The sequence below is a fragment of the Neoarius graeffei genome, chromosome 1 (assembly GCF_027579695.1).
Source record: "Neoarius graeffei isolate fNeoGra1 chromosome 1, fNeoGra1.pri, whole genome shotgun sequence".
Classification (NCBI taxonomy): Eukaryota; Metazoa; Chordata; class Actinopteri; order Siluriformes; family Ariidae; genus Neoarius; species Neoarius graeffei.
In genome coordinates this window covers 48,476,829-48,502,047 of record NC_083569.1, presented here as the reverse complement: position 1 = coordinate 48,502,047, position 25,219 = coordinate 48,476,829, and the positions used below count along the sequence as shown (strand labels likewise).

Sequence of the window (25,219 nt, the reverse complement as noted above, 5' to 3'; positions counted from 1 at the left end):
TAATGTAACTGTGCAGGAAAATGGGGGCTGCGATAATGAGGTGAGCAAGAGAGTGCAGGCAGGGTCGAGCAGTTGGAGAAGGAGTTCGGGAGTCATTTGTGATAGGAAAGTCCCAGCAAAAGTGAAAGGTAAGATGTATAAGACAGTAGTGAGACCAGCTGTGATGTATGGATTGGAGACCGTACCCTTAACAAAGAGACAGAAGGCAAAGTTGGAGGTGGCGGAGTTGAAAATGTTAAGGTTTGCGATGGGAGTGACAAGGTTGGACAGGATGAGGAATGAGCACATCAGAGGGACAGCACATGTGGAGAGCTTTGGAATTAAGCTAAGAGAGATGAGACTGAGATGGTCTGGGTACATCCTGAGAAGAGATGCAGAGCATGTTGGAAGGAGAATGTTGAGGATGGAGCTGCCAGGCACACGAAAATGAGGAAGGCCAAAGAGGAGATACATGGATGTGGTGAGAGAGGACATGAAAAAGTGGCAGGTATGGTAGAGAAGGATGCGGAAGACAGGGAGCAATGGAGACAAAAGATCCGCTGTGGTGACCCCTAATCGGGAGCAGCCAGATGATGTTGTCACTCAGATCCACGATGTATTTCATATGAAAAATGCAAGTTTTTCAACACAAGAAGATAAACTTTATATCTTCAAGCCAACATGTGATTTTCTTTTTATGATAGACACATTCACAAACAAAAAGTTCCCAAATTTATCAAAACAATTCATTAATTTGCTCAGGAGTGACAGAGATTTATGCCATGGCTTTGGTTCTCCATTTCCTGGATGTAGCTCATAGGAAAAATACAAGTGGTGTATTTCCTAGTAAAACACTCATGTCCATATCATATTTTTATTGTACCTGCCTGCAATATTTTCTAACCAAAGTTGGTGACTCTGACCTGGGTAAAAGTATTTACTACCAATGAATGCATGAATGAATGAATGAACACATTAAATGTGTGATGCAGAGCAGCATCAGCAACCTCCACATTCCCACGTTAACAAACATGGCTTTTGTTTGTCCTACATTTTAATATCTGACGTCCTCTATTAATGTTAAATCTGCCTGCGCCTTCAAATTTTTGTCCTCTGGAAAAAAAAAAGACATCTGTTTTAAACTTGCCATGGATGGAGGGATAAACACGTACTTCTCTGTCCATCCATCATTACACAATCCGTTTTCATCACTGACTTGTTAAAAATTCATGTCATCAGTTCACTAAATCAAACCAGAAAAGGTAAATGAAATGTAAAAAAAAAAAAATAAATAAAAACTTTCACATCTTGTCTTCTATAAAGCACACTCTAGCACTTGCATCACAAAAAGAATCTGAAGAATTAACCTTAACCCTTGGTCATTTGGCTCTTTAAGGAGCCACCTTACATATCTGACTACCATAGATATGCACTGTGTATGCAAACACAGCAGTATCAGGCTGGATAGAGGGATTCAAAATGAGAAAAGAATGAGATGCATCTTAAATTTTCACCAAGTAGCTACTGTGTCAAGCTTTATCTTTCTCGCAAGCTCCTATCAGGGCAAAGCTGATAAGCCGACTATCATTTACTTTAAAATGGAGTCCATTAATCAGGTGACTCCAGTACTTTAGATATCATGTCTATATATGTGCAGCTGAGAGTGGACAAAGCAGACGGGACAGACGAAACAGTCAGAGTTCAAAGGTCAGTAAAGATCCTGGAGAGAACACAGTACCTCAAAAACATTCAGCCGATTACAGCGTATAATGGAGAAACTACACACACATGGCTAACATTCAGCAATTGGGCACTTCCAGTTATGTACAAGATGTACCGTGTAAGTGCCAGCACTTCATTTGTTACACAGCCTGCTGCAGTTGCAGGCGAAACTATAAATGGTTTCTTTACACTCTTAAGCCCTATTCGCACGGGATAAGTATTACCTGTGGACCTCTGGTAATTCGGAATAATTACAGAGAATGTCTGAGTTCTTAGTCCCGTGCGAATGCGCCATGTCCGTAATTTGCCAAGTAATAATTCCGCCGCGAATTACCTACTGTGTTTCGGCAAAACACAGACGTCCAGTGGTAATACAAGTCCCGTGTGAATGCGCATGTCTGTGTTTGTAATTATTAAACGCGCGTCTCTTGTACTTTTCTGGAGTGAATAATGGAGGATACGGGCGAAATTTTGATAAACAGCATTTCAGGGGCAAGTGGTAGTAGGCCTATCCCGTATTTGAACCAGATAAGCATTTTGAACTCCTGTCTACTAGTGTTGTGACGTTCGCGAACGAACCGATTCTTTTGAACGGCTCCTAGGCATGAACGATGAGAACCGAGTCTCGAGCTGGGAGAGCCGTTCTTTCTGTCGTTCTTTTTCTGTACTGTGTTTCAGATGAAAAAGCTTTTGCCCAAGGACAAGAAGTAGGCTAAACAGCATTTGCCTTTTATTTATTCAAGTTTTATCTGTTTGCCTAATAGTTCAAATTGTTTTGTATATAGTTTATAATGTTGTTGTGTGATATTAATGATAATATTGTGGGAAAACTACTTTGCACGGACGTTCATTTAATTTATTCTATCGTCATTTTGTTTGTTCTATTTTTGTGTATTTTATTTATTTATCTGTTTGTCTAGTTGTATCTATTTTTCTAATAATAATAATAATAATAATGTATTTTTTGCATTAATAGTTTGTTTTTTCCTATTAAAATAATCGTGTTCTTGCCAGTCTTTTGAACGGCTCTTTTCAAAGAACGGATCACAAAAGATGCGGATCCCATCAAAGAGCCATAAATCCCATCTCTACTGTCTACAAGACGAAACAGGATGCTGTGAACTTACGACACATCCGGTTACAATGTCTGTAAATTCAGTGAATTACAGACTTTTGCTTATCCCGTCCGAATGGGCCACACAATAACACAGAGGTGCGGGGGTAATTGCGAATTACCAGAGGTCCATAGGTAATACTTATCCCGTGCGAATCGTACTTTAGTGTTTACTAACTGTGGAGTTATAAAAATTATATCAATAATAATAGTGATGTGTTCTTGAAGCATCTGACAGGTATTACAGTCAACAGCTAATTTATATTTGCTGCAACTAAGAGTGAAATAATTATCTCTAAATGGTAAGAAAACCACAAATAATCCCTAATGCTTTAATTGCTGGTGTGTTGCCAAGAGATCAATAGTTTTTAAATGCCTGCTGGCTAATCTTTACTGTTTTTATAATACAGGTCAGAGGAGGAGAATTCTCTCACTCTTTAAAAAAAAAAAAAGGCCATGTTTGGCTCAATTCTGGGCCTCATCTTGTTAAAGTCGGTGACATGTGTCCCCAATCAGAGTACAGAGAAAGTGAACTACAATGCCTATGTTATGAGCGCACACGTACTCCCATTAATTTGACCAACTTTCCAAGGTACTTCCAATGACTGTAGCTAAATGATGCCAAAAGAAAATCTTATTGCTAAATTTTTATTAGTAAAAAATGTCCTCACAAATCAGTATAAGAATATTTGGTCCTCACAAAAGGTTAAATACCTTCTCACAAACACACAGAAACCCAAGTAAAATCCTTTTCCAAACAGTAACCAATAGGGGAGATTCCAAAACAATATCTAAGCATTACTTCCAGGTGTTGCACAGCTGCTGTTCAGGGTTCCACATGAAGAGTGAGAGCTATACAGTCTGAATAAATGCTATTCTGAATAAAGGTGCAATAAAAATACGGACACTGAACAATACAAATTTAGAAATGTAGAAGATTATATCTGGAAATGTAGATTATGACGTGTAATATAATAAATTTAGTATCAGTGACCGTGCAATTCAAATTACACTTATATTAATGTGCTTGTTCTATTTTCTTTTTCCATTTGATATGGTTACTTTTTTGTAAGGATATGTTTATTTAATATTTATGGAAAGAATGTTGGGTGTCAGCTTTGTAATGGTCAATAAGGTTCACACTACAGGAAAATCCTCAGGATGAGAATTTCAGGTTTTATCTCCAACACAAGCTGTTTTTTTTTTTTTTTGCATTAATTTAAGACAGAAAGGCGGGGGGGGGGGGGGGAGAGATGTGAGAGAACAACTGTTTATAGCTGTTTTACGTAAGTAACAATAATAACTAGTCTTGCAGACATTCCATAACATTAAATGTAACTATAAATGGTTAAAAAAACATGATGTGCCATTCAATAATATTTAAAATTTATAAATAATGGCAAATTGCTGTGGTATAACAGGAATAAAGCACCCCAAGTGTATGCAGTTATAGGTAAATAATCAACTTTGGAGTGGTATAACGGGCCTACACCATCATACTACTCCATCATCGATTATTTTCCTATAACCTCACACACTGTAGTGTTTTTTTCTCTTTTATTTTATTAATTTCCCCCAAGCACCACTTGTTTCATGCATACCTGTATATTGTGACATGTTGGCGGTTCCATGCTGTTTGCCCACTGTGGTGTGTGTATTTTCCCTCAGTGTGCTGATGTCTGCAGAATGAGTGAGGACAGTGCTGTTGAGCTTTTTGACACAGTTCCAGAGGCCATTGACATGCTTGTTGAGTCCATCTTTAATTCTCTTCAGACTATCCGACATTGGCTCCAATCTGCCACAGACCCTTTCAACATTTGCCACCCGGTCATCCATTCCAGACAATATCTCCTCCACTTTGTTCGCTGATTCTTGGTTCCTCCCACAAGCTTCCTCCACTTCACCCAGTTTGTTATACAAACCATCCATATGACTTTGATGGCTTATGGACTCATTGAGAATTCGGACTAAGCTCTCCAACTGCGCAACCTGCTGCATAAGAGAGCCCACCTCACCTTTCAGACTCTGTGTCCGTTTTCCCATCTCTAATATATTTTGGCTATCTGTTGATATGGTGTGTAATTGCACATCTCCCAAAACCTGTAAAACTTCACTAACCTTGCTCTCCAGAGTTTTATTCTGTGCCTCCTGTTCCTTTGCCCACTCATTTCTTAACTTTTCCTCAAGTTTGAGGCAGTGGTTTTCTGCAGTCTTTTCTGCTAGGCTACACCTTGTGTTCAGTGCCTCCTCGAAAGCCTTCTGTTGCTTGTTTGCTGCATTTACAGCATTAGACAAGCTCTGATGCGCATTCTTCAGGTTCTGGATCTCAACTTGAAACTGTGCATCTGCCAATCCTTTAGAAGTGCTGTTTGAAACAAGGCGCATCAGGTTCTGGATTTCCTGGTGCAGGTCAGCCTCTTTGGATTCAATGAGTTCAGTAAGACTTAGGTAGGTGGTTTCCTGTTCCTCACACTGCTCTTTGATTGACTCCACTTTGTAGTCACAGGACTTCTTCAAATCAGCCATCTTAATGTCCATTCCTTCCATCAGCTCCACACGGAGGGCTTGAATTTTTTCATCAATGTAAGCCTGGCATGGACACTCAATGGCCAAGGTAGAGGAAGGAAGTGGAACCGGGGTACCACTAGCTGCCTCTTTTAGCTGGTTCACCTGGACTTCAATCTGCTTGAGCTTAGCCTCCAGACCCTGAATGGTGTTGGTGTTGGTGTCGATTGTATTGGAAAGGTGGGTGACCTGGTTCTGAAGCTCCTCAGGAACTGGAGAAATTAAAGTGTCTGAGGGCAGTGTAATGCTTTCAGTGTCTCCAGTCAGAGCATCTTGTGGTTGTCCCAGATGGCTAAGTAGGTTCAGGATTATCTTGCTTGCATCTTCTTGCAGATCTAGACGCAAGTTAGCATTGGCAGTAGTCATGGCAGCCTGCATGTCAAGGACTTTTTGAGAAAGACGATGCACTTCCTCTTCTAACTCTTGAACTCGATGACCATCATATTGACTCCCCTGTCTTCCAGACTCTCTATCCTCATTCCAAGGGTGCCTGGTTTGTCCACTTTGTCCAGGTTGTGTCCAAACATGAGCACCAGAGGAAACATCTGGTCCTATGAGAGGAAATGGAATTAGCATGACCTTGATTTTAAATTTGATTATTAAACATTGCTTTTCTCCATTTCTGAGTAAGTGTATACTCAGAGATCAGAATGAAAAAAAAAAACCCACTAAAACCACAAAATCTAAGTGCTTATAGAGGTAGCATCAAAATTAAAATTAACAAAGGTCTCCATAGCTTCTTGGTGTCCTACTTTCCCCTAAGGCTTCTCAAACTTCTATAGTTCAGGAAAAGTCCTACCAAGGACACTCGGTTTTGGTTTGTTGGCAGATGGTAGATCTGGTTGTGGTTCCTGGAGAATATGAGAAGGTGATGGAGCATCCTTGAGCTGCATGCAGTCATAACCATGGTAACCTGGGCAACACCTCCATTCCAGCTCAGTCACCTGCTTGTAGCCCACCTTGTATGTTGGTCTTGCGTGAACGCGGTATCTAAATACACAAATAAGAAATTATCAATTAAGTAAAATAGATGTCAAAATATATGTACAGGATATAGTACAACACAAACTATAGTTATAGATCGTCATGTGATTCAAATATAGATGCTAAAGTGACCATGTTTTCTAAATTCTAACATTCCAATACCCCATGGAGGATAATTAAGAGAGTTAGCCTTTGGAGGGTTATAAGCTGCACCTGATCTGCTGTGGATGATCATTTTGTCTGCATAGATATTCATGAGTCCTTATGCATACCATACACAAAAAAAATATTCAAGAAGAAATGGTGCATAACCGCAGTATATGGTACATAATTCATTTGGATGTAACTGAAATCTGACAAAAAGCTGCTCTCCAGATGTGCAAAGCAGGGGGCAGTGCTTTTTTTTTTGTGTGCGCGCGTGCGTGTGTGTGTGAGTGAGAGAGAATGAGCTCACACACAGCACTTGCAAAATGAATGCCAAAAGTCAACTGTAAAACTCAGAGGACAAGTCATTTTTGGATGCCTTACATAAGTGCTTCCTATAATTTTCCATCTCCAGGACTATTTATCCAATCAGTTTTGACTGTGAACCCCACCCAGAAAAAAATTATCACAGTGATTTGAAACATATATCATCAGTTCACATAACTAGATTTAGCTGTTAGCTGGACGCAATCCATGACAATTACAACCCCGGTTCCAAAAAAGTTGGGACAAAGTACAAATTGTAAATAAAAACGGAATGCAATAATTTACAAAGTCTCAAAAACTGATATTGTATTCACAATAGAACATAGACAACATATCAAATGTCAAAAGTGAGACATTTTGAAATTTCATGCCAAATATTGGCTCATTTGAAATTTCATGACAGCAACACGTCTCAAAAAAGTTGGGACAGGGGCAATAAGAGGCTGGAAAAGTTAAAGGTACAAAAAAAGGAACAGCTGGAGGACCAAATTGCAACTCATTAGGTCAATTGGCAATAGGTCATTAACATGACTGGGTATAAAAAGAGCATCTTGGAGTGGCAGCGGCTCTCAGAAGTAAAGACGGGAAGAGGATCACCAATCCCCCTAATTCTGCGCCGACAAATAGTGGAGCAATATCAGAAAGGAGTTCGACAGTGTAAAATTGCAAAGAGTTTGAACATATCATCTACAGTGCATAATATCATCAAAAGATTCAGAGAATCTGGAAGAATCTCTGTGCGTAAGGGTCAAGGCCGGAAAACCATACTGGGTGCCCGTGATCTTTGGGCCCTTAGACGGCACTGCATCACATACAGGCATGCTTCTGTATTGGAAATCACAAAATGGGCTCAGGAATATTTCCAGAGAACATTATCTGTGAACACAATTCACCGTGCCATCCGCCGTTGCCAGCTAAAACTCTATAGTTCAAAGAAGCCGCCGTATCTAAACATGAGCCAGAAGTGCAGACGTCTTCTCTGGGCCAAGGCTCATTTAAAATGGACCGTGGCAAAGTGGAAAACTGTTCTGTGGTCAGACGAATCAAAATGTGAAGTTCTTTATGGAAATCAGGGACGCCGTGACATCCGGACTAAAGAGGAGAAGGATGACTCAAGTTGTTATCACCGCTCAGTTCAGAAGCCTGCATCTTTGATGGTATGGGGTTGCATTAGTGTGTGTGGCATGGGCAGCTTAGACATCTGGAAAGACACCATCAATGCTGAAAGGTATATCCAGGTTCTAGAGCAACATATGCTCCCATCCAGATGACGTCTCTTTCAGGGAAGACCTTGCATTTTCCAACATGACAATGCCAAACCACATACTGCATCAATTACAGCATCATGGCTGCATAGAAGAAGGGTCCGGGTACTGAACTGGCCAGCCTGCAGTCCAGATCTTTCACCCATAGAAAACATTTGGCGCATCATAAAACGGAAGATACGACAAAAAAGACTTGAGACAGTTGAGCGTCTAGAATCCTACATTAGACAAGAATGGGTTAACATTCCTATCCCTAAACTTGAGCAACTTGTCTCCTCAGTCCCCAGATGTTTACAGACTGTTGTAAAGAGAAAAGGGGATGTCTCACAGTGGTAAACATGGCCTTGTCCCAACTTTTTTGAGCTGTGTTGTCATGAAATTTAAAATCACCTAATTTTTTCTCTTTAAATGATACATTTTCTCAGTTTAAACATTTGATACAGTGGGGCAAAAAAGTATTTAGTCAGCCACCAACTGTGCAAGTTCTCCCACTTAAAAAGATGAGAGAGGCCTGTAATTTTCATCATAGGTACACTTCAACTATGAGAGACAGAATGGGGGGAAAGAATCCAGGAAATCACATTGTAGGATTTTTGATGAATTAATTGGTAAATTCCTCAGTAAAATAAGTATTTGGTCACCTACAAACAAGAAAGATTTCTGGCTCTCACAGACCTGTAACAACTTCTTTAAGAGGCTCCTCTGTCCTCCACTCGTTACCTGTATTAATGGCACCTGTTTGAACTCATTATCAGTATAAAAGACACCTGTCCACAACCTCAAACAGTCACACTCCAAACTCCACTATGGCCAACACCAAAGAGCTGTCAAAGGACACCAGAAACAAAATTGTAGACCTGCAGCAGGCTGGGAAGACTGAATCTGCAATAGGTAAGCAGCTTGGTGTGAAGAAATCAACTGTGGGAGCAATTATTAGAAAATGGAAGACATACAAGACCACTGATAATCTCCCTCGATCTGGGGCTCTATGCAAGATCTCACCCCGTGGGGTCAAAATGAGCACAAGAACGGTGAGCAAAAATCCCAGAACCACACGGGGGGACCTAGTGAATGACCTGCAGAGAGCTGGGACCAAAGTAACAAAGGCTACCATCAGTAACACACTACGCCGCCAGGGACTCAAATCCTGCAGTGCCAGACGTATCCCCCTGCTTAAGCCAGTACATGTCCAGGCCCGTCTGAAGTTTGCTAGAGAGCATTTGGATGATCCAGAAGAGGATTGGGAGAATGTCATATGGTCAGATGAAACCAAAATAGAACTTTTTAGTAAAAACTCAACTTGTCGTGTTTGGAGGAGAAAGAATGCTGAGTTGCATCCAAAGAACACCATACCTACTGTGAAGCATGGGGGTGGAAACATCATGCTTTGGGGCTGTTTTTCTGCAAAGGGACCAGGACGACTGATCCGTGTAAAGGAAAGAATGAATGGGGCCATGTATCATGAGATTTTGAGTGAAAACCTCCTTCCATCAGCAAGGGCATTGAAGATGAAACGTGGCTGGGTCTTTCAGCATGACAATGATCCCAAACACACCGCCTGGGCAATGAAGGAGTGGCTTCGTAAGAAGCATTTCAAGGTCCTGGAGTGGCCTAGCCAGTCTCCAGATCTCAACCCCAAAGAACATCTTTGGAGGGAGTTGAAAGTCTGTGTTGCCCAGAGACAGCTCCAAAACATCACTGCTCTAGAGGAGATCTGCGTGGAGGAATGGGCCAATATACCAGCAACAGTGTGTGGAAACCTTGTGAAGAATTACAGAAAACATTTGACCTCTGTCATTGCCAACAAAGGGTATATAACAAAGTATTGAGATGAACTTTTGTTATTGACCAAATACTTATTTTCCACCATAATTTGCAAATAAATTCTTTAAAAATCAGACAATGTGATTTTCTGGATTTTTTTTTCTCATTTTGTCTCTCATAGTTGAGGTATACCTATGATGAAAATTACAGGCCTCTCTCATCTTTTTAAGTGGGAGAACTTGCACAATTGGTGACTGACTAAATACTTTTTTGCCCCACTGTATGTCATCCATGTTCTATTCTGAATAAAATACGGAATTTTGAAACTTCCGCATCATTGCATTCCATTTTTATTTACAATTTGTACTTTGTCCCAACTTTTTTGGAATCGGGTTGTATTACTGTAATCTTTTTTTGAGATATTAACATTACAATAAGATTATATCCCCCCCCCCATTTTAATCCACCATCATAGTAAAATTCCTGGCAGATCCCTTGACTTCAGAATAAGAATAACTGCCTTAACTGATGTTTTTGCCATATTCTTCATATCTACAGTGCCCTCTTAATATTGTCAAAGTTACAGTAGATGGCTTCTAAAAGACATAAGCAATCCACTACTTAAGCGAGTAATCAATATGTCTGATCTGGCTATGCTGTGTTGGCTATTCCTAAAGGAATGTCCTGATTATCTACCCTGACCTTATCTCAGGTCATCTCATGCAATATGCAGCCACACACATGTATTGGGTGAAAAGTCTGTTTCTGTCTTTTGTCAGCTAGTGTGTGGTTGCAAGAAGTGTGTGTGTGTAAGGAAAACATGGACAACATTTAGCAGGATGAATAAAAAAGTAATAATTTGGTTACTCAAAATTGCAAAATTTTAGTCAGCCAAAAGTCTGATGCACTAGATTTGCCAAAGGCTAGTTAAAAAGAAATTTAAGTCTACTGCACCAAAAAAAGCTTTTTTTCTAAATATGTGCATGAAACTGCATATAATTCTGAAACAATGTCATGCAGACTTAATGGTGATATGGTTTCGGATCATGGTTAATAAAGTAGGGTCTTTTTAGCATAGCCAGGGGTCCATTTATTTTATTCACTTGTTTGCTGCAGTTACGGAAAAACCAGAAAACCCACCATTATCCAAGTTATTGGATTTAATATTATACTTCTTATATTATAATATTATACACACGGGCCACTTTTTCTATGGAATAAAAACATGTATTCTATTCCCTTCTAGTGGGTTTATTGATAGCATGTAATATTATCGCTTATCCTCCATGTATTACGCCACTCTCCCCAATGGAGAGTGAGCATGCAATACTGTTATAATATTGCACATTGTCAAGACAACACGACGTCACACGCGAAGATCCAATGACAAAACTTTATTGTGCACATGTGCAGCAGCAATTTCTTTGTCAGCTGGGAGAAAGAGAAGATGGAGTTAATTCAGTGCTCGGTTTAAGCACTAAATAAATAAACTGAAACTCAAGACGTGCTGAACACCAGAAAGGCTATCAAAACTTCATTATATATTCTTCACACATAGTTACAAGAGAAAAACAGACCAATGGACATAAAAAAAACTGGAAAAGAGACATGTCATAGACGTAAAACTTCTGCACGAGAGAGTGACTGACAGTTTGTAAACAAACATGGCCACGAGGTTTGCTTCATTAAAAGCGGAAGACTTAAAAAGAAAGACACGCTGAACACCCAAAAGTCTACCAAAATTTCACTGGATATTCTTCACACATATTTACAAGAGAAAAACAGACCAACGGACATAAACTGGAAAAGAGAGCAATAGCGGAAATATTGTCAAAGTTCTACTTGGAGGTGAGGAAAAAAGTGACGAAGACTTACAAGAGGACTTAACACGTGGACTTCACTCAACAAAGCCCTTTTGTTTTGAACAACTGCAATGTAACAATTAACTCTGACCAAAAGTAAGTGAACTTGAACCGTCAACTTGTATATAGCTTGTATACAAGTTGGGTTGTTGTTCAGGCTTTTTGGACTTGTACCATTTTTATTGTTAGAACTTTGACTTTGTACATTGGATTGACAGAACACTGAATTAAATTTGATCAGAATCAGCATTGGCAAGTTACCCCCCTGTTCTTAACTTCTTGTAAAATCTATAATTGTTCCATTGAATGTGCATGTGTAATAATAATAATAATAATCATCATCATCATCGGCTGGCTTTTTCATGGTATATCAGATGTATTCCATTCAGCTACTCGTCTTCGACTCATTCAGCATCATGCTAGCTGAATGGAATACATCTGATATACCACGAAAAAGCCAGCCAATATTATTTAATTAGCCAGTGTGACTGGTGGGTCACTTCAGTCATTCATTTATTTTCTATGCCAAGTAGCCATTGCAGGTGAGCTGGAGCCAATCCCAGCTGACATTGGGCAAGTGGCGGGGCACACTCTGAACAGGTCACCAATCTATCACAGGACTAACACAGAGAGACAGCCAGACAGCCATTCACACTCACATTCATACCTATGGGTAATTTAGAGTAGCCAGTTGACCTAATCTGCATGTCTCTGGACTGTGGGAAGAAACCAGAGCACCCCAAGAAAGTTCACGCAGGCCCGCAGGGAACATGCAAACGCCACATAGTATTGCCTGGCAGGCTTGAACCCAGAACCTGCTTGCTGTGAGGCGACAGTGATGACCACTGCACCACCAGTGGGTCACTTGAAAGAGTTTAATCCAAACCTCAACACCATGCAAAAAAGCATTCCTGTAATTAACGTCTAATTCTAAACATAATTTTAATAAAATATTCTGTTAGTAGAAAGCTTAAAAATTAAAGCTCTACACCTCCAATAAATAGCCAAACATATTACACAACAATTAAAAGGGTCCCTGCCTGCAAAACTTTGAGAACCCTTGGTTTAGGACACAGTATGAGTATAATCTACAAAAATGGACTGGAACTGAATGCCTTCCATAGTTTAAATAGATTTGTACCAGAAAGCCACACGTTTCTTGGATTATTCGTGAGTGGGAACAGGGCAAATCAGTTTGAGCAATCCTCCACTTTATAATTCCCACTCGGAAAATCAATTTCTCAAGAGGTCAAACTTTTCCAAATTGCTGTTCCAAAGGTTCAACAAAGCTGAAGTCACAGTGAAAAGTGAAAACAATAGTGGGCTTTATGCTGACTTCTAGATTGATTGATTGAATAAATAAATGATAATGTTTTTCTGTTGTGCAATTACATACATTATAATATAATATAATGTAGATTAATTAAGAAATAACGTCCTGCTTTTCTACGCTTCTTTAATATTTGTGCATGAAGTCCAAAAACTGGTTGAAAACTTGAGTATTCATAGAGCAGCATAAACTGATTTTTCGATGGATCCATTTCCAACCTCAAACAGTTGAGGTTGTGTGAATGCTCTGAGGTGGATAGTTCTGAGGCAAGAGAGTTAAAAAGAATAGAGGACTCAGTATTATCATGAATGCAGCTTGAAGTGCCTGATATTTGGACAAAATCAGTTGAAAATTGAGAACTAACAATTTGATGCATAACGATTTGGGCATGCAGGTTATTTTTGATCATACAAACTTGCATAGCCTCACCGTTCTAGAGCAAAATAAAAAGTAGTCACACATCAAACATGACTTGGCTGATCAAATGTATTTTTGGCAAGTGGAAAATAGTGTTAATTTGACTTATTACCACACTACTCGTTTCAGGATTCATGTGATTTAACAAGATTTATCCTTTGTCGTAGACCGAGCTATATCTAACAGTTTAGAGAACAAGTAAGAACAGGACTACTACTGCTAATGCTGCCTAAATTCAGAGTCAAGTACCAGCCAGCATGAATCTCTGGTCTCTTCATTACTTGAGAACCAAGGTGATCAATAAAACCGTGTACCCATGTATCTGTTCTAGTCGAACTTACATTCCAGTTTGAAAACAATGGGGCTGATGTTCAGGACAGGGTGCATGGTCAGACTCCACATGTTCCGTCACTCCCAGCACAGCACACGTCACGTTCTTGTGCACTATGAAGGCACACCAGTTTCTGTGCCACAACATGTAAAAAGAACCAGCAAGAAATAATGCAATAATCACATCATGTGCTCATCCGAGCATTGAGGCTATATAATAAGACAGTATAAACTACTTAAAAACATAGCCAAAGGCACCTCACATTAAACTGACTATATGATTCTGTATGCTCAGAGATTTGTTTGATTTGAACCAAGCTGAACTGAGTAGGTAATGAGATAATCCAATAGTAGCACCTATTCAGCAAAATTAAAACTATTGTTATATCACAGCTAAATGTAATAAAAACAGTTACCACTATATTATGGTTTATACATGGTTAGCATGAAATATTGTAAAACAATGTGCTTGTATGGGTATAAATGTGTTAAAGCAGTGTTTCATACACTCTCAGAAATAAAAGGTACTTAATTGTACTTCCCCCCCCTTGTCGCTTTGGTTAGTAACATCTTTAATGCCTTTAGTATCTGGGAAGGTGTATGTGGTGTACCTTTAATTAGCGTTTAAAGCTTTGAAAGATACTTTAGTGATCCTTGAGATCCAGTTATGTAGGTATAAACACATTAAAAGGTACAAGGTATGGTATCATCTATTCGATGAAGAAAAGCAAAGCTTATTTATTTCTGAGAGTATAGAAAAAAGGATAAACAAATCATCTTAGGGTAACATTAACTTGTGCATTAAACTGCGTAAAGCACTTCTTTATAGCCAAGATTTAAACTTCCAGCACTCTCTAAAGAAAAGACAGACACTTACTTGCCGCGTTGTTTAGGGACCGAGCTGGAATACGAGGCACCTTGGAATAAACTGTATATGGACGGAGTGCCGAAGGTGAATGAAAAAGTGAGCATAAGAACCGCTGCAGACGGCAGCATGGAGCAAACACACGCATACCTCATCTTCAAACAGCTCGCCAGTGAATAAGAGAGAAAAGTGCAAGTTGATGGGTGTGTGAGACCGACTGTTGCGCTGTGTGTGTGTGTGTGGGGGGTGTTTAAGCTCTCCACCCCCGTCAGTTTTACTGCAGTTTATTAACACACACACACCCCTTCTGTCCAGCTCCAATGATTCCCGATTCTACCTGTACAATCCACCCAAGCACTGTGTGCGCGCGTGCGCAGTTCCAATGTTCCATCTGAGTTTTACATTAAATCATGATTTCATTCATCAGATTCATTCATCAGTCTGTAACCACTGTGGATTCATTTCTCTGTGCGCGTGCAAGAAAGCCCTCACATCCTTTATGTCAACATCGGATAATAAACTCCAACAGTTCATCCAAAATCAAGTGACAAACCGGAGTTTTGCAGGTGATATTCCTCCAGAAAGACAAGTGTCCCCAGTTCATTAAAGCATGGCAACGTGATCTTTAAGCCCTAGGTCTTTAGGATCTGTTGAGTTACATGTCAATCCTGGGATCGAGATGCTGACCTCTTCTGCTCCTCAGACCTGCCTGATCCATCCTGATGCCCTATGTCTGGTCAGAGTCTCATCACATCGCTCCTGTGGAGGACGGCCCCATATGGACAGTTGAAAGTCACACTTGGAAGACGCTCTGGACACTTACAGTAATGCTTTTATGGCTGAGGACTACAGTTGACTTGCTAACTTTAGGACTGCAGTTGTCATGAACAGTTTTGCACTCAAGTTTCCATCAATGAAGAGTTTATAACATCAACGAAACTGACTTCATGTTAAAACTGTTAATGTTACAATCATGTTGTCTGTTGTTGCCCAAATGAGGATGGGTTCCCTTTTGAGTCTGGTTCCTCTCGAGGTTTCTTCCTCATGTCGTCTGAGGGAGTTTTTCCTTGCCACTGTTGCCACAGTTTTGATCATTGGGGATAGATTAGGGATAAAATTGGCTCGTGTTTAAAGTCATTCAAATTCTGTAAAGCTGCTTTGCGACAATGTCTATTGTTAAAAGCGCTATACAAATAAACTTGACTTGTGCCCACAAGGAGACTGAGGATACGCTTTTCTACAAAAACTGAAATTAACTTATTTTTGTTTTACTTTAGGAATGAATTCTGTTGAATATCAGACTCATTTATTACTCATCTTACATTACTAAACTGGGCTGGGTTTTCCAAAAGCATCAGCAGCACAAAGATCATCGTTAAATGGTACAGCGAGCAGCACAATGAACACACACACTCTCTCTCGCTCTCTCCTAGTTAAGACGCTCTTAGCATTAAGAAGCTTAACACAACCCTGTAAATCATCTCGTTCCTCGCGTCACCGAAGCATGGCCAATCATTAGGATCCTATTCCCACGCTTAATAATAATAATAATAATAATAATAATAATAATTATTATTATTATTATTATTTAAGAAAGGAAGTTACGAGCAGGGCTCCATCATGAACACTCCAGTATATCACTGAATAGGTCTACTGAGCAAATATGCACAGGCAATGAGCAAAGACTTTTCTGCTAATCTGTGCCGAGTTTCCCAAAAGCATCGTAGCAAAAAGATCATCGTTAAATGGTAGAGCGAGCAGCACAATGAGCACCCTCTCTCCTAGTTAAGATGCTCTTAGCATTAAGAGGCTTTTGGGATACCCACCCCTGTGCAGTAATTTAAACCAAAATACCCACCAGAAAGGTATGGAGTCTCTAAGGCTACGTTTACATTACGTCGAATCAGCGGATCATCAGATTAATGTTCTTAAAACGATTCGCGTTTACACTAAAACCGTTAGCCGTGCACACAGCAACGCCAATACATGGATACGCTCGGCTCCGCAGGCATCCTGCGCTCCAAATCACTCCGTCCTGAACAGCGAGTGCCCTCTGGAGGGTGCGCACTCCGGCCCTGCGCAGCTCACACAGCGCGCGAGTGAAGTGCACGAGCCACGATTCGGGACTGAGCCGCTGTGTGTGTGATCCCAGCGCATATCACTTACTACTTGCAAGTGGAAGGATGGCAAGCCTAAAGACAATCATAACTACACAATGGGCAGTATTTGCATCAGTATTTGCAGTATTTTCATACTTTTATACTCATTAATGAAAGGTGATACAAGGCAGAAGTCCGCGCCGTTTTTCAGCAGTCGCGTCACATGACCAACGCCAGCGAATCAGGAAGGTGGATGTCACAGTGACGTTGTCCAATGAGACGCCAGCTAGAGCTCAGCACAGCATATCCGTGTATTTTGAATGTTTACACAGCACCGGAGCTGACACGATCTGGATTGAATACGTGGACGCTGGCGGATTCCCGTTTCCAGGTGGTTTAATGTAAACGGACAGTGCATCCGCGAAGAAAACGAGACAGATACGGTCTAGTGTAAACGTAGCCTAAATGTGCCCTAGCACACCAATCAAGCAGTTGAAGACAGAGTGGAAAGAATTTAACTAACTAACCAATTTATTTATTTGTTTAATTACCTGAACAAAGATTTGATCAGTTAAGGCTAATTTTGAAAATATAACAGGAAGTAAATCATATACTGTTAAATTATTATTTTCAGTAATTAAAGGAGACTGTATTAAGTAAAAACATATATTTTCCTTCTTTCTTGACATACAAAAAAAACATACAAAGATCAGCATGGACATGGTCCATAACTTAAGTTCCCTTTCCATTTAAATCAAAGAAAATCAGTTTGACATATAAAATATGTAACAATAATTACTTTTACATATAGTACCAGTCAAATGTTTAGACACCCCTACTCATTCATAGATTTTTCTGTATTTTGACTATTTCCTACATTATAGAACAATACTAAAAGACATCAAACTATGAAATAACACATGGAACATACATGGAATTATGTGGTTTAAAAAAATGTACGAAACCATATCTGTTTCATATTTTAGATTCTTCAGAGTAGCCAGCGTTTACCTTGATGATGCTTTCCACACTATCGGCATTATCTTAACCAGCTTCATGAGGTAGTCACCTGGAATGCTTTTCAATTAACAGCTGTGCCTCGTCAAAAGTTAATTAGGGGAATTCCTTAATGCGTTTGAGATCAAACAGTAAACAGGAAATAATAAAAATACAGTAAATAGCCCTATTCCACAACTGTAATAATCCATATTATGTCAAGAACCGCTCAACTAAGTAAAGAGAAACGACATCCATCATTACTTTAAGACATGAAGTATCTAATAAAAATAATGAATCCCCCCCCAAACAAACAAAAAACAAAACAGTGAATTAGAGCGTGTCCAATCCTTTGACTGGTACTAATACACGTACACACAAAATGCTCCAACTAAAAACAGGTACTAAAGACGGGAAACAGAAATACTTCACTCTTTGATAGAAAATTATAAAACAACATCTTTTTCTAAAATGTTGCAGCAGTTAATATAAACAGTTTATTTTGTGATTATTTTGCTTGTTGGTCTGAGATGATGCCGTTTAAAAATCTGTAAGAGAAACAAAAGATAAAAGTGAAAATGCTGACAAGTATTCAAAATTAGTGATATCATTTTTGACAGTTCTGAGGTTACAATAGTTGAGACACTCTCAAATCTCCATAAATGGAAAATTCAGAGTTTTAGTTTAGTCCAAAACAGCAAAATTTATGCACAAATTCAAAACCTGAGAGTGTCAATACAATCTGGCTAAACAAAGAATCTTAGAAATCTGATTACTGGTACAACGACTCATTTAATTGGACACATGAATCACAGTCCAGTAATTTGGTTCCCATAAGGAAAAGAATTTGCTCGAGGCACCATTAGCTTTTCCTTTGTTGGTATCAACAACATGGGCTGTTTATCTCTTTTACCATCTCACTTTCAACCACTGGGCTATGTGATTAAATCCAGCTCAACTGCATAGCTTACTTAGTACTAGGAAAAACATGGAGTAGCTAATGCTGAACAGTGGTCTACTGTTGAAGCTTCCATACACGTTGTCAGAATTTTTATGGACTAACTTAAATAAAAAAAAATCATACCCAGTAGTTTTCGAGTTTTACGTCGAACCCTTTTTGCCGGAAGGGACGCATCAACATCATCTTGAAGGTTTCTTTTTAAGGAACCAGGAGAAGTGCGCACAGGAGTGCTGGCTGTAAAGAAAGCATAAGTTTGAGCATGCGAGCACACAATCAACTCATCTAAATACTTTACTGCTTTTTATCTGTCCATCAACTATTTTACTGCATGACCAAACATGCATGGTAATTATTGAAGGGCTACTTAAAAACTTAAAACAGAGACGAAATTATTGGGGGGGGGCAATTTTTTATATATACACACACATTATATATATATATATATATATATATATATATATATATATATATATATATATATATACATACACACACACACACACACATACATACACACACATACACAGCAAAAATAAAAACTTGACACTCATTATTTTTCAAATAGTGTTTAGAAACTTTTCTTGAAAGAGTTCTTGTTGTGATTATGGTTAAATGCATTGTCAAGGGCATTACGTCACACATTCATTCTACTGGTCGGGCCTACGTAGCACGTGCGAGAGCACTGCACGCTAAAAATCACGTTTCCACGTGACACAAGTGACGTGACCTATTGATACATGTGCAATTGATCTCACGGTAGCAGAGTAGTGTGTCATCTCAGAAAAACAAGCGTTATGGTTAATTATTCGTTAATTTGCAATGCCACGACTGTCAAACATTCAGCGTGAACGTGCCATTGGCATGCTGAATACGGGAACATCCGTCACTGACGTTGCGAGGGTTATGGGATGCAGTCGACAGACCATCCATAATCTCCAGACACGTCTCCATCAAACTGGCACCACAGGAACCACTGGAACCCTCCACAGAGCTTGCAGGAGCTTGGTGCCATGCTGGTACAAATATGGCGGCGCATTCCCCAAGCTGTGTTCAGACGCATCATCCAATCCATGAGGAGACGTTGTATCGCAGTTGTGAACGCCCATGGAGGACACACCCGATATTGACATGATTTCATTAAGTTGTGACTCACAGTTTTTGATCATGGACATTGTCATCGCATTTCCGGTGGAACCGATTCCATGACAAACATGATCTGTATGCTATAGCATCTTTAATGACAAGATAATTAAATACAATCGTTATTTCAAACCTATTTTCCAAAATGTTCAAATTATTGACTTTGAAACGAGTGTAAAGTTTTTATTTTTGTTGAGTTTATATATATCACATACAGACTCTCAAGGACACATACACTTACTACACAAACACTATACATAAAGACCACACTCCAAAAATTCACATATAACTCCTCATCCACCCACCAAGTTTTTGCTCGATGTCATGGAGCTCCTTCTCTTGCTGTTGGAGCTCCTGCTGCGTCTGTTTCATCTTAGGACTTTGTAGATACTCTATGTGGTGCTCATAATCAACCTTGACCTGTACTGCCTTCTGTATAGCTAGAGAGTACTGTTGCAGCAGCTCTACACACACACACACACACACACACACACACACACACACTTTAGTCAGTTCTGCTGACTTCTTGTTATTAATGTTTTTTTTATTTGGTCATTTAAAAAAAAACATTTTAAAACTTTTGTACAGAGAGTATAAGTACTCTTTTCTATTTTGATGATGTGATGGTCCATTTGCATCTGGGCCATTTTGGCAGCTGGTATCAGATCATAAATTCAATCAATTCGTCTTAATTCCATTTTACTATGGTACATAGTTATCTGTGATCAAAGTAAGACATTTGGGGGTGGGGAGATAATAATCACACATAGTAGTTAGTGAGGTTTTGGACTTCTTGAAGATTGACTGTACAGTATGCATCTGCTTCTGAGATTCAACAATGCCTACCGGAATGCATTTCTGAAGTACAGGGTGTTTGCAAAAATTTGACATTATTTTGATATTAAATATCCCAGAAACTACACAGTCTAGGTAAATGAAACTGAACAGGCTTAATGTTGAGCAATATAAGATTTATTCCTCAAAATCTGAATTGAGAAATTCAAAAAGTACGTGGATTCCATGAACGATTTCACAAATTTTCAATACGCGCACCGCCTGAGACACAAACACACAGACAGCCTTCCTCTTTGAACTTTTTGTGCCATGTCCAAATCTGCATTGCAGTTGGTACATTTTTAGAGAATTCTCTCATAAATGCAAGCTGCACAGTCTTGCTCGACTGTGTTCAAGCGTACTCTAACACACAAAACGCCTTTTCTTTTCCAGTGAATGGCATTTCTATACCTAAAAAGATAAAAAAAAAAAAAAAAAATTCAACAAAATTTTGACCTGTTTCCACACATGCTGTTAAAATTTGAGGTCAACTGAACGAGAACTGGCAACGTTATTAGATTGTGAAATATCACATTTTTTGAAAACACCCTGTATCATACTATGAGGACAAGTTTAGGTCAGTAAACCTCGACAACTTCAAGCTAGGTAAATCCTTTACATAATAAAATGCTGCCTTGTTCATTGACACCACCGAGATACCAGTTTATTAAGTACTCAACAGGTGCACCGAATAAACTGTTACCTCAGTATATATATATATGAGATTAAAACAAAAAGATTTCATACACACTATAATCAAATGCAAGTGTAAATTTACAAAAAGCAACATTTCACCAGGGCACAACAATGGCAGAGTGGGTAGTGTTGCCACGTCACAGCCCGAGGGTCCCCATAATCGGTCCTGAGCTCAGGTTACTGTCTGTGTAGAGTAGGCATGTAACGATTCACCCAAATTACAATTCGATTTGATTCACGATATTGGGTTCACGATTCAATCTTCCCACGATATGTTGGAAAAAATATTAAAAATGAAGAAAAATTTTATTCCCAAAAAATTGCAACATTTAATCAACATTTGAAGAACATTTTCTTAATAACCAACAATAAATATTTGCCCACATTTGTAAAGGTTGGAGTAAAATATATACGTTATTTACCAGCTGGGAGGTCCGTATCGTGAAATACTGTGACCAAGGTCTTGAAAGTACTGACCAAGGCCCTCTAAGCCGAGGTCAGTATTCAAGGCCGAGGTCACGGTATTTCACCATACGGACCGACCTTAAGCTGGTAAATAATATATTTATTTTTTTCTTTACCAAATTCTAACAGAAAACGAGCGCGCCCGAAAGGGAAAACCGAGCCGAACCGCCATTTTGAATCCTCATTCACGGCTAAAATGCAAATGGCTTCCTCCTCAGTATACAAGTGCACTTCCATGGCAGGAAAAAAAAAACAACAACAACTACATTTTGCCACCCATGTAGTCCCCTATTTATACAAAATTGAGTCATTCAGGATTCAGCCATGTTTTTGCTCGCCGTTAGCAACAGTTCCAGGTTTTTAGCTTTCTCCTGAAATGTTTTATTTTATTTCTTTTTCCTCAGGGTAGTAAAACTCGCTTTCGCTGTGAACACTGTCGTTATCGCTATCCATGCTGTAAAATTAATGCTATTCTCCTGAGAAATACTGGCAAAAATGTCAAGACATTTTTCTGGCCATTTTGAGCATTTAATCGACCCCACAAATGTGATGCTCCAGAAACTCAATCTGCTCAAAGGAAGGTCAGTTTTATAGCTTCTCTAAAGAGCTCAACTGTTTTCAGCTGTGCTAACATGATTGTACAAGGGTTTTCTAATCATCCATTAGCCTTCTGAGGCAATGAGCAAACACATTGTACCATTAGAACACTGGAGTGAGAGTTGCTGGAAATGGGCCTCTATACACCTATGGAGATATTGCACCAAAAACCACACATTTGCAGCTAGAATAGTCATTTACCACATTAGCAATGTATAGAGTGGATTTCTGATTAGTTTAAAGTGAGCTTCATTGAAAAGAACAGGGCTTTTCTTTCAAAAATAAGGACATTTCAAAGTGACCCCCAAACTTTTGAACAATGACCCCCATTAACTAGGCTACTTAATATGCAGCACCCCTGACCTAAAATGTGTTCCCGCGCACCTGAATAAATCACATTTCGTCGATTCAAATTGTCATAAAGTTGTATCACAATTGATTGATGCATGATACATCATCATTACATGCCAAGTGCAGGGTTTTCTAAATTCTGCCCTTGTACATGTGGGTTTCCTCTGGGTTCTCTGGTTATCCCGAAACTCACAAAAACTGATGGGTGGACTGGCTGTGCTATCCCTCTACGTGCGAATGTATACAATTGACTGGTCCAGGGTGTATTCCTGTCTCATGTTCAATGTTCCTGGGATAGACTTCAATTTCACCACAAACCTCACCAGGATCAAGTGGTTACTGAAGAGTGATGAATGAACATTTCACCATGTGAAATGGTTTCCTACATCACCATATTTTGGGCCTATATCTAAACAGGACTGAAATACAGCATGAAAATAAATAAACAAACAAACAAGATGTTGGGTAATCAGACACATTTGGAAACAAGTTTGAATTGAGCAGCACACAGCCAATACAATAAAGCCACAAAAGAATGTGATCCACAGAGCTGAGCAGACAACAAAATGACAACACAAGTACAAGCCAGTGACTAAACAAGAGAGACATATGAGCAGTTATTGTTACCCTTCTTCTGGCATATGGTGTGATATTCTTGAGACACTGGTGCTCCAAACACGTGTCCTCTCAGCTTCTCTATTGGTGGAGCCTTGTTTTGTAAACCACCAAACTTCCCATTACTACGGATACGCTCACCTTTCCGCGTCAGCAGGGTAGGGCATTGTATCTTACTCTGGACAACCTGTCAATCACACACATACCGCATTTAAACCTGTGTCAGTAATAGAATCATCTTATTTAGGTAACAGTGTGGAAAGTAACTGCGGTAAGTGGTTAAGCCAGGTAGGGCTATAGAGATCTTGCAGTCACGTGACCGGAAAGTACACAGCCGCCATCTTGTCAGTAAAAAGCACAACTGAATACTGCTGCACTCGTGTACAGAATGGATCAATTTCAACCGACGGACTACACGGCTCATTTTTCTAATGAACAGATAACTAGATATATGTCTAAAATAAACGATCTACAGATTAGTGACCCTTATGGCTTTCCGGACGGAGTTTTCACGACCGTGTCAGTGGATATTGAACTGCCAGCGGAATACCCAGACGTGTATAATTACCTCATTAACTTTCCCTCGCTGTTCAGTGGTGAAGCACTGCGTGCTTATAAATCTCTGCACAGTTATCTTTACAGAAATTCAGGATTTGTCAGCGACTCAGATGTGGCATCTTGTAAACAAGAAAATAACAAGCCTCATTGGACGGGTAAGTCACTTAAGTATTGAGTATAGCACTGACCAGCCGATTATAGAATAGAATAGAATAAGGTAATTCCAAATCGTCCGTCTTGTTTACCATGGATCTGGCGTTGGAGAGGTAGAGGCTTAGCAGTGGAGGTTTGAGTGGCTGTTTTCTGAGCTTAGTCAACAGGCCGGCTCTGCAGCCTCGCTTTTGCTTCCGCTCCCGACGCCACCTCCTTCGCTTTGCTTCCGATAACAATTCACGGAGACCCCGCTGGTCTCGCCATCTCGTCCGGAATGTTGTGCATGCGATGGAAATCGCTACAAACCATCATTTTCTGCTGGAAACCAATGTCCAGTAAGTCCATACAGTTGTAGTGGATATTGAAGTCCGGTACAGATGAACAACACGCAAAAATACACACAAAAAACAAACGTGCACAGGTAGGGAGAGCTTGTAGCCGCAGCCGTTGTAGTAGAATTGTATATAGTAGGGTTTTCCAGAAGAAAAGGTAGAAGTAAAAGCAGAAGTAGAACCAGAAGTAGAAGTAGAAGGCGGAAATATGGCATTTGACCGACAAGATGGCGTCTGTCACAATCTGGATCGGCTGTGACGTCACATGCAAGTGCTCCATTGATGGGGTCCTCAGTCATGCTGAAACCCATGATCATCTTTTTACTTCACTTGACACAGTGTTTTATACATAGCACTGATAATGCGAAAAAGTAATAGCAATAATAATAGCCAATTGCCCTCAATGGGGACCTTGCAAAAAACATGCATTTTCAATTTATTTTATTTTTTACTTAAAAAATAAATGGTCAGAATACAAATTCAACCCCAAATCAAAGAAGTTGGGATAGGATGGAAAATGCAAAACAAACAAAAAAAGTAGTGATTTGTAAATTTACTCTGACTTGTATTTCATTGCAGACAGTATGAACCCAAGATATTTCATATTCTTTTGTCTGGTCAACTTCATTTGCATTTGTGAATATACAGTACATCCATTCCTGTGTTTCAGGCCTGGAACACGTTCCAAAAAAAGTTGGGACGGGGAAATTAGGGCTAGTAGTGAGGCAAAACAATTAAATAAGTATGTGATTTG

General features: G+C 39.5%; 2 protein-coding genes across 4 annotated transcripts in view; both read right to left on the bottom strand.

Annotated features, from left to right (window-relative positions):
* The window catches only part of emilin2b (elastin microfibril interfacer 2b), a 37,041-nt gene extending 22,114 nt beyond the window's left edge, over positions 1 to 14,927 (bottom strand). For both annotated transcript variants that reach the window (XM_060932957.1, XM_060932961.1), the window contains exons 1-4: positions 14,681 to 14,927; positions 13,815 to 13,937; positions 6,180 to 6,370; positions 4,417 to 5,931 (exon numbers count right to left, since the gene is read on the bottom strand). In XM_060932957.1, the coding sequence (XP_060788940.1) occupies positions 4,417 to 5,931; positions 6,180 to 6,370; positions 13,815 to 13,937; positions 14,681 to 14,823 (1,972 nt within the window). In that variant the 5' untranslated portion in view covers positions 14,824 to 14,927. The remainder of the gene's footprint in view (positions 1 to 4,416; positions 5,932 to 6,179; positions 6,371 to 13,814; positions 13,938 to 14,680) is intronic.
* A 2,492-nt stretch (positions 14,928 to 17,419) lies between these two features.
* smchd1 (structural maintenance of chromosomes flexible hinge domain containing 1) overlaps positions 17,420 to 25,219 on the bottom strand; it is a 127,324-nt gene continuing 119,524 nt past the window's right edge. For both annotated transcript variants that reach the window (XM_060932905.1, XM_060932911.1), the window contains exons 46-49: positions 23,435 to 23,609; positions 20,170 to 20,328; positions 18,848 to 18,958; positions 17,420 to 18,311 (exon numbers count right to left, since the gene is read on the bottom strand). In XM_060932905.1, the coding sequence (XP_060788888.1) occupies positions 18,304 to 18,311; positions 18,848 to 18,958; positions 20,170 to 20,328; positions 23,435 to 23,609 (453 nt within the window). In that variant the 3' untranslated portion in view covers positions 17,420 to 18,303. The remainder of the gene's footprint in view (positions 18,312 to 18,847; positions 18,959 to 20,169; positions 20,329 to 23,434; positions 23,610 to 25,219) is intronic.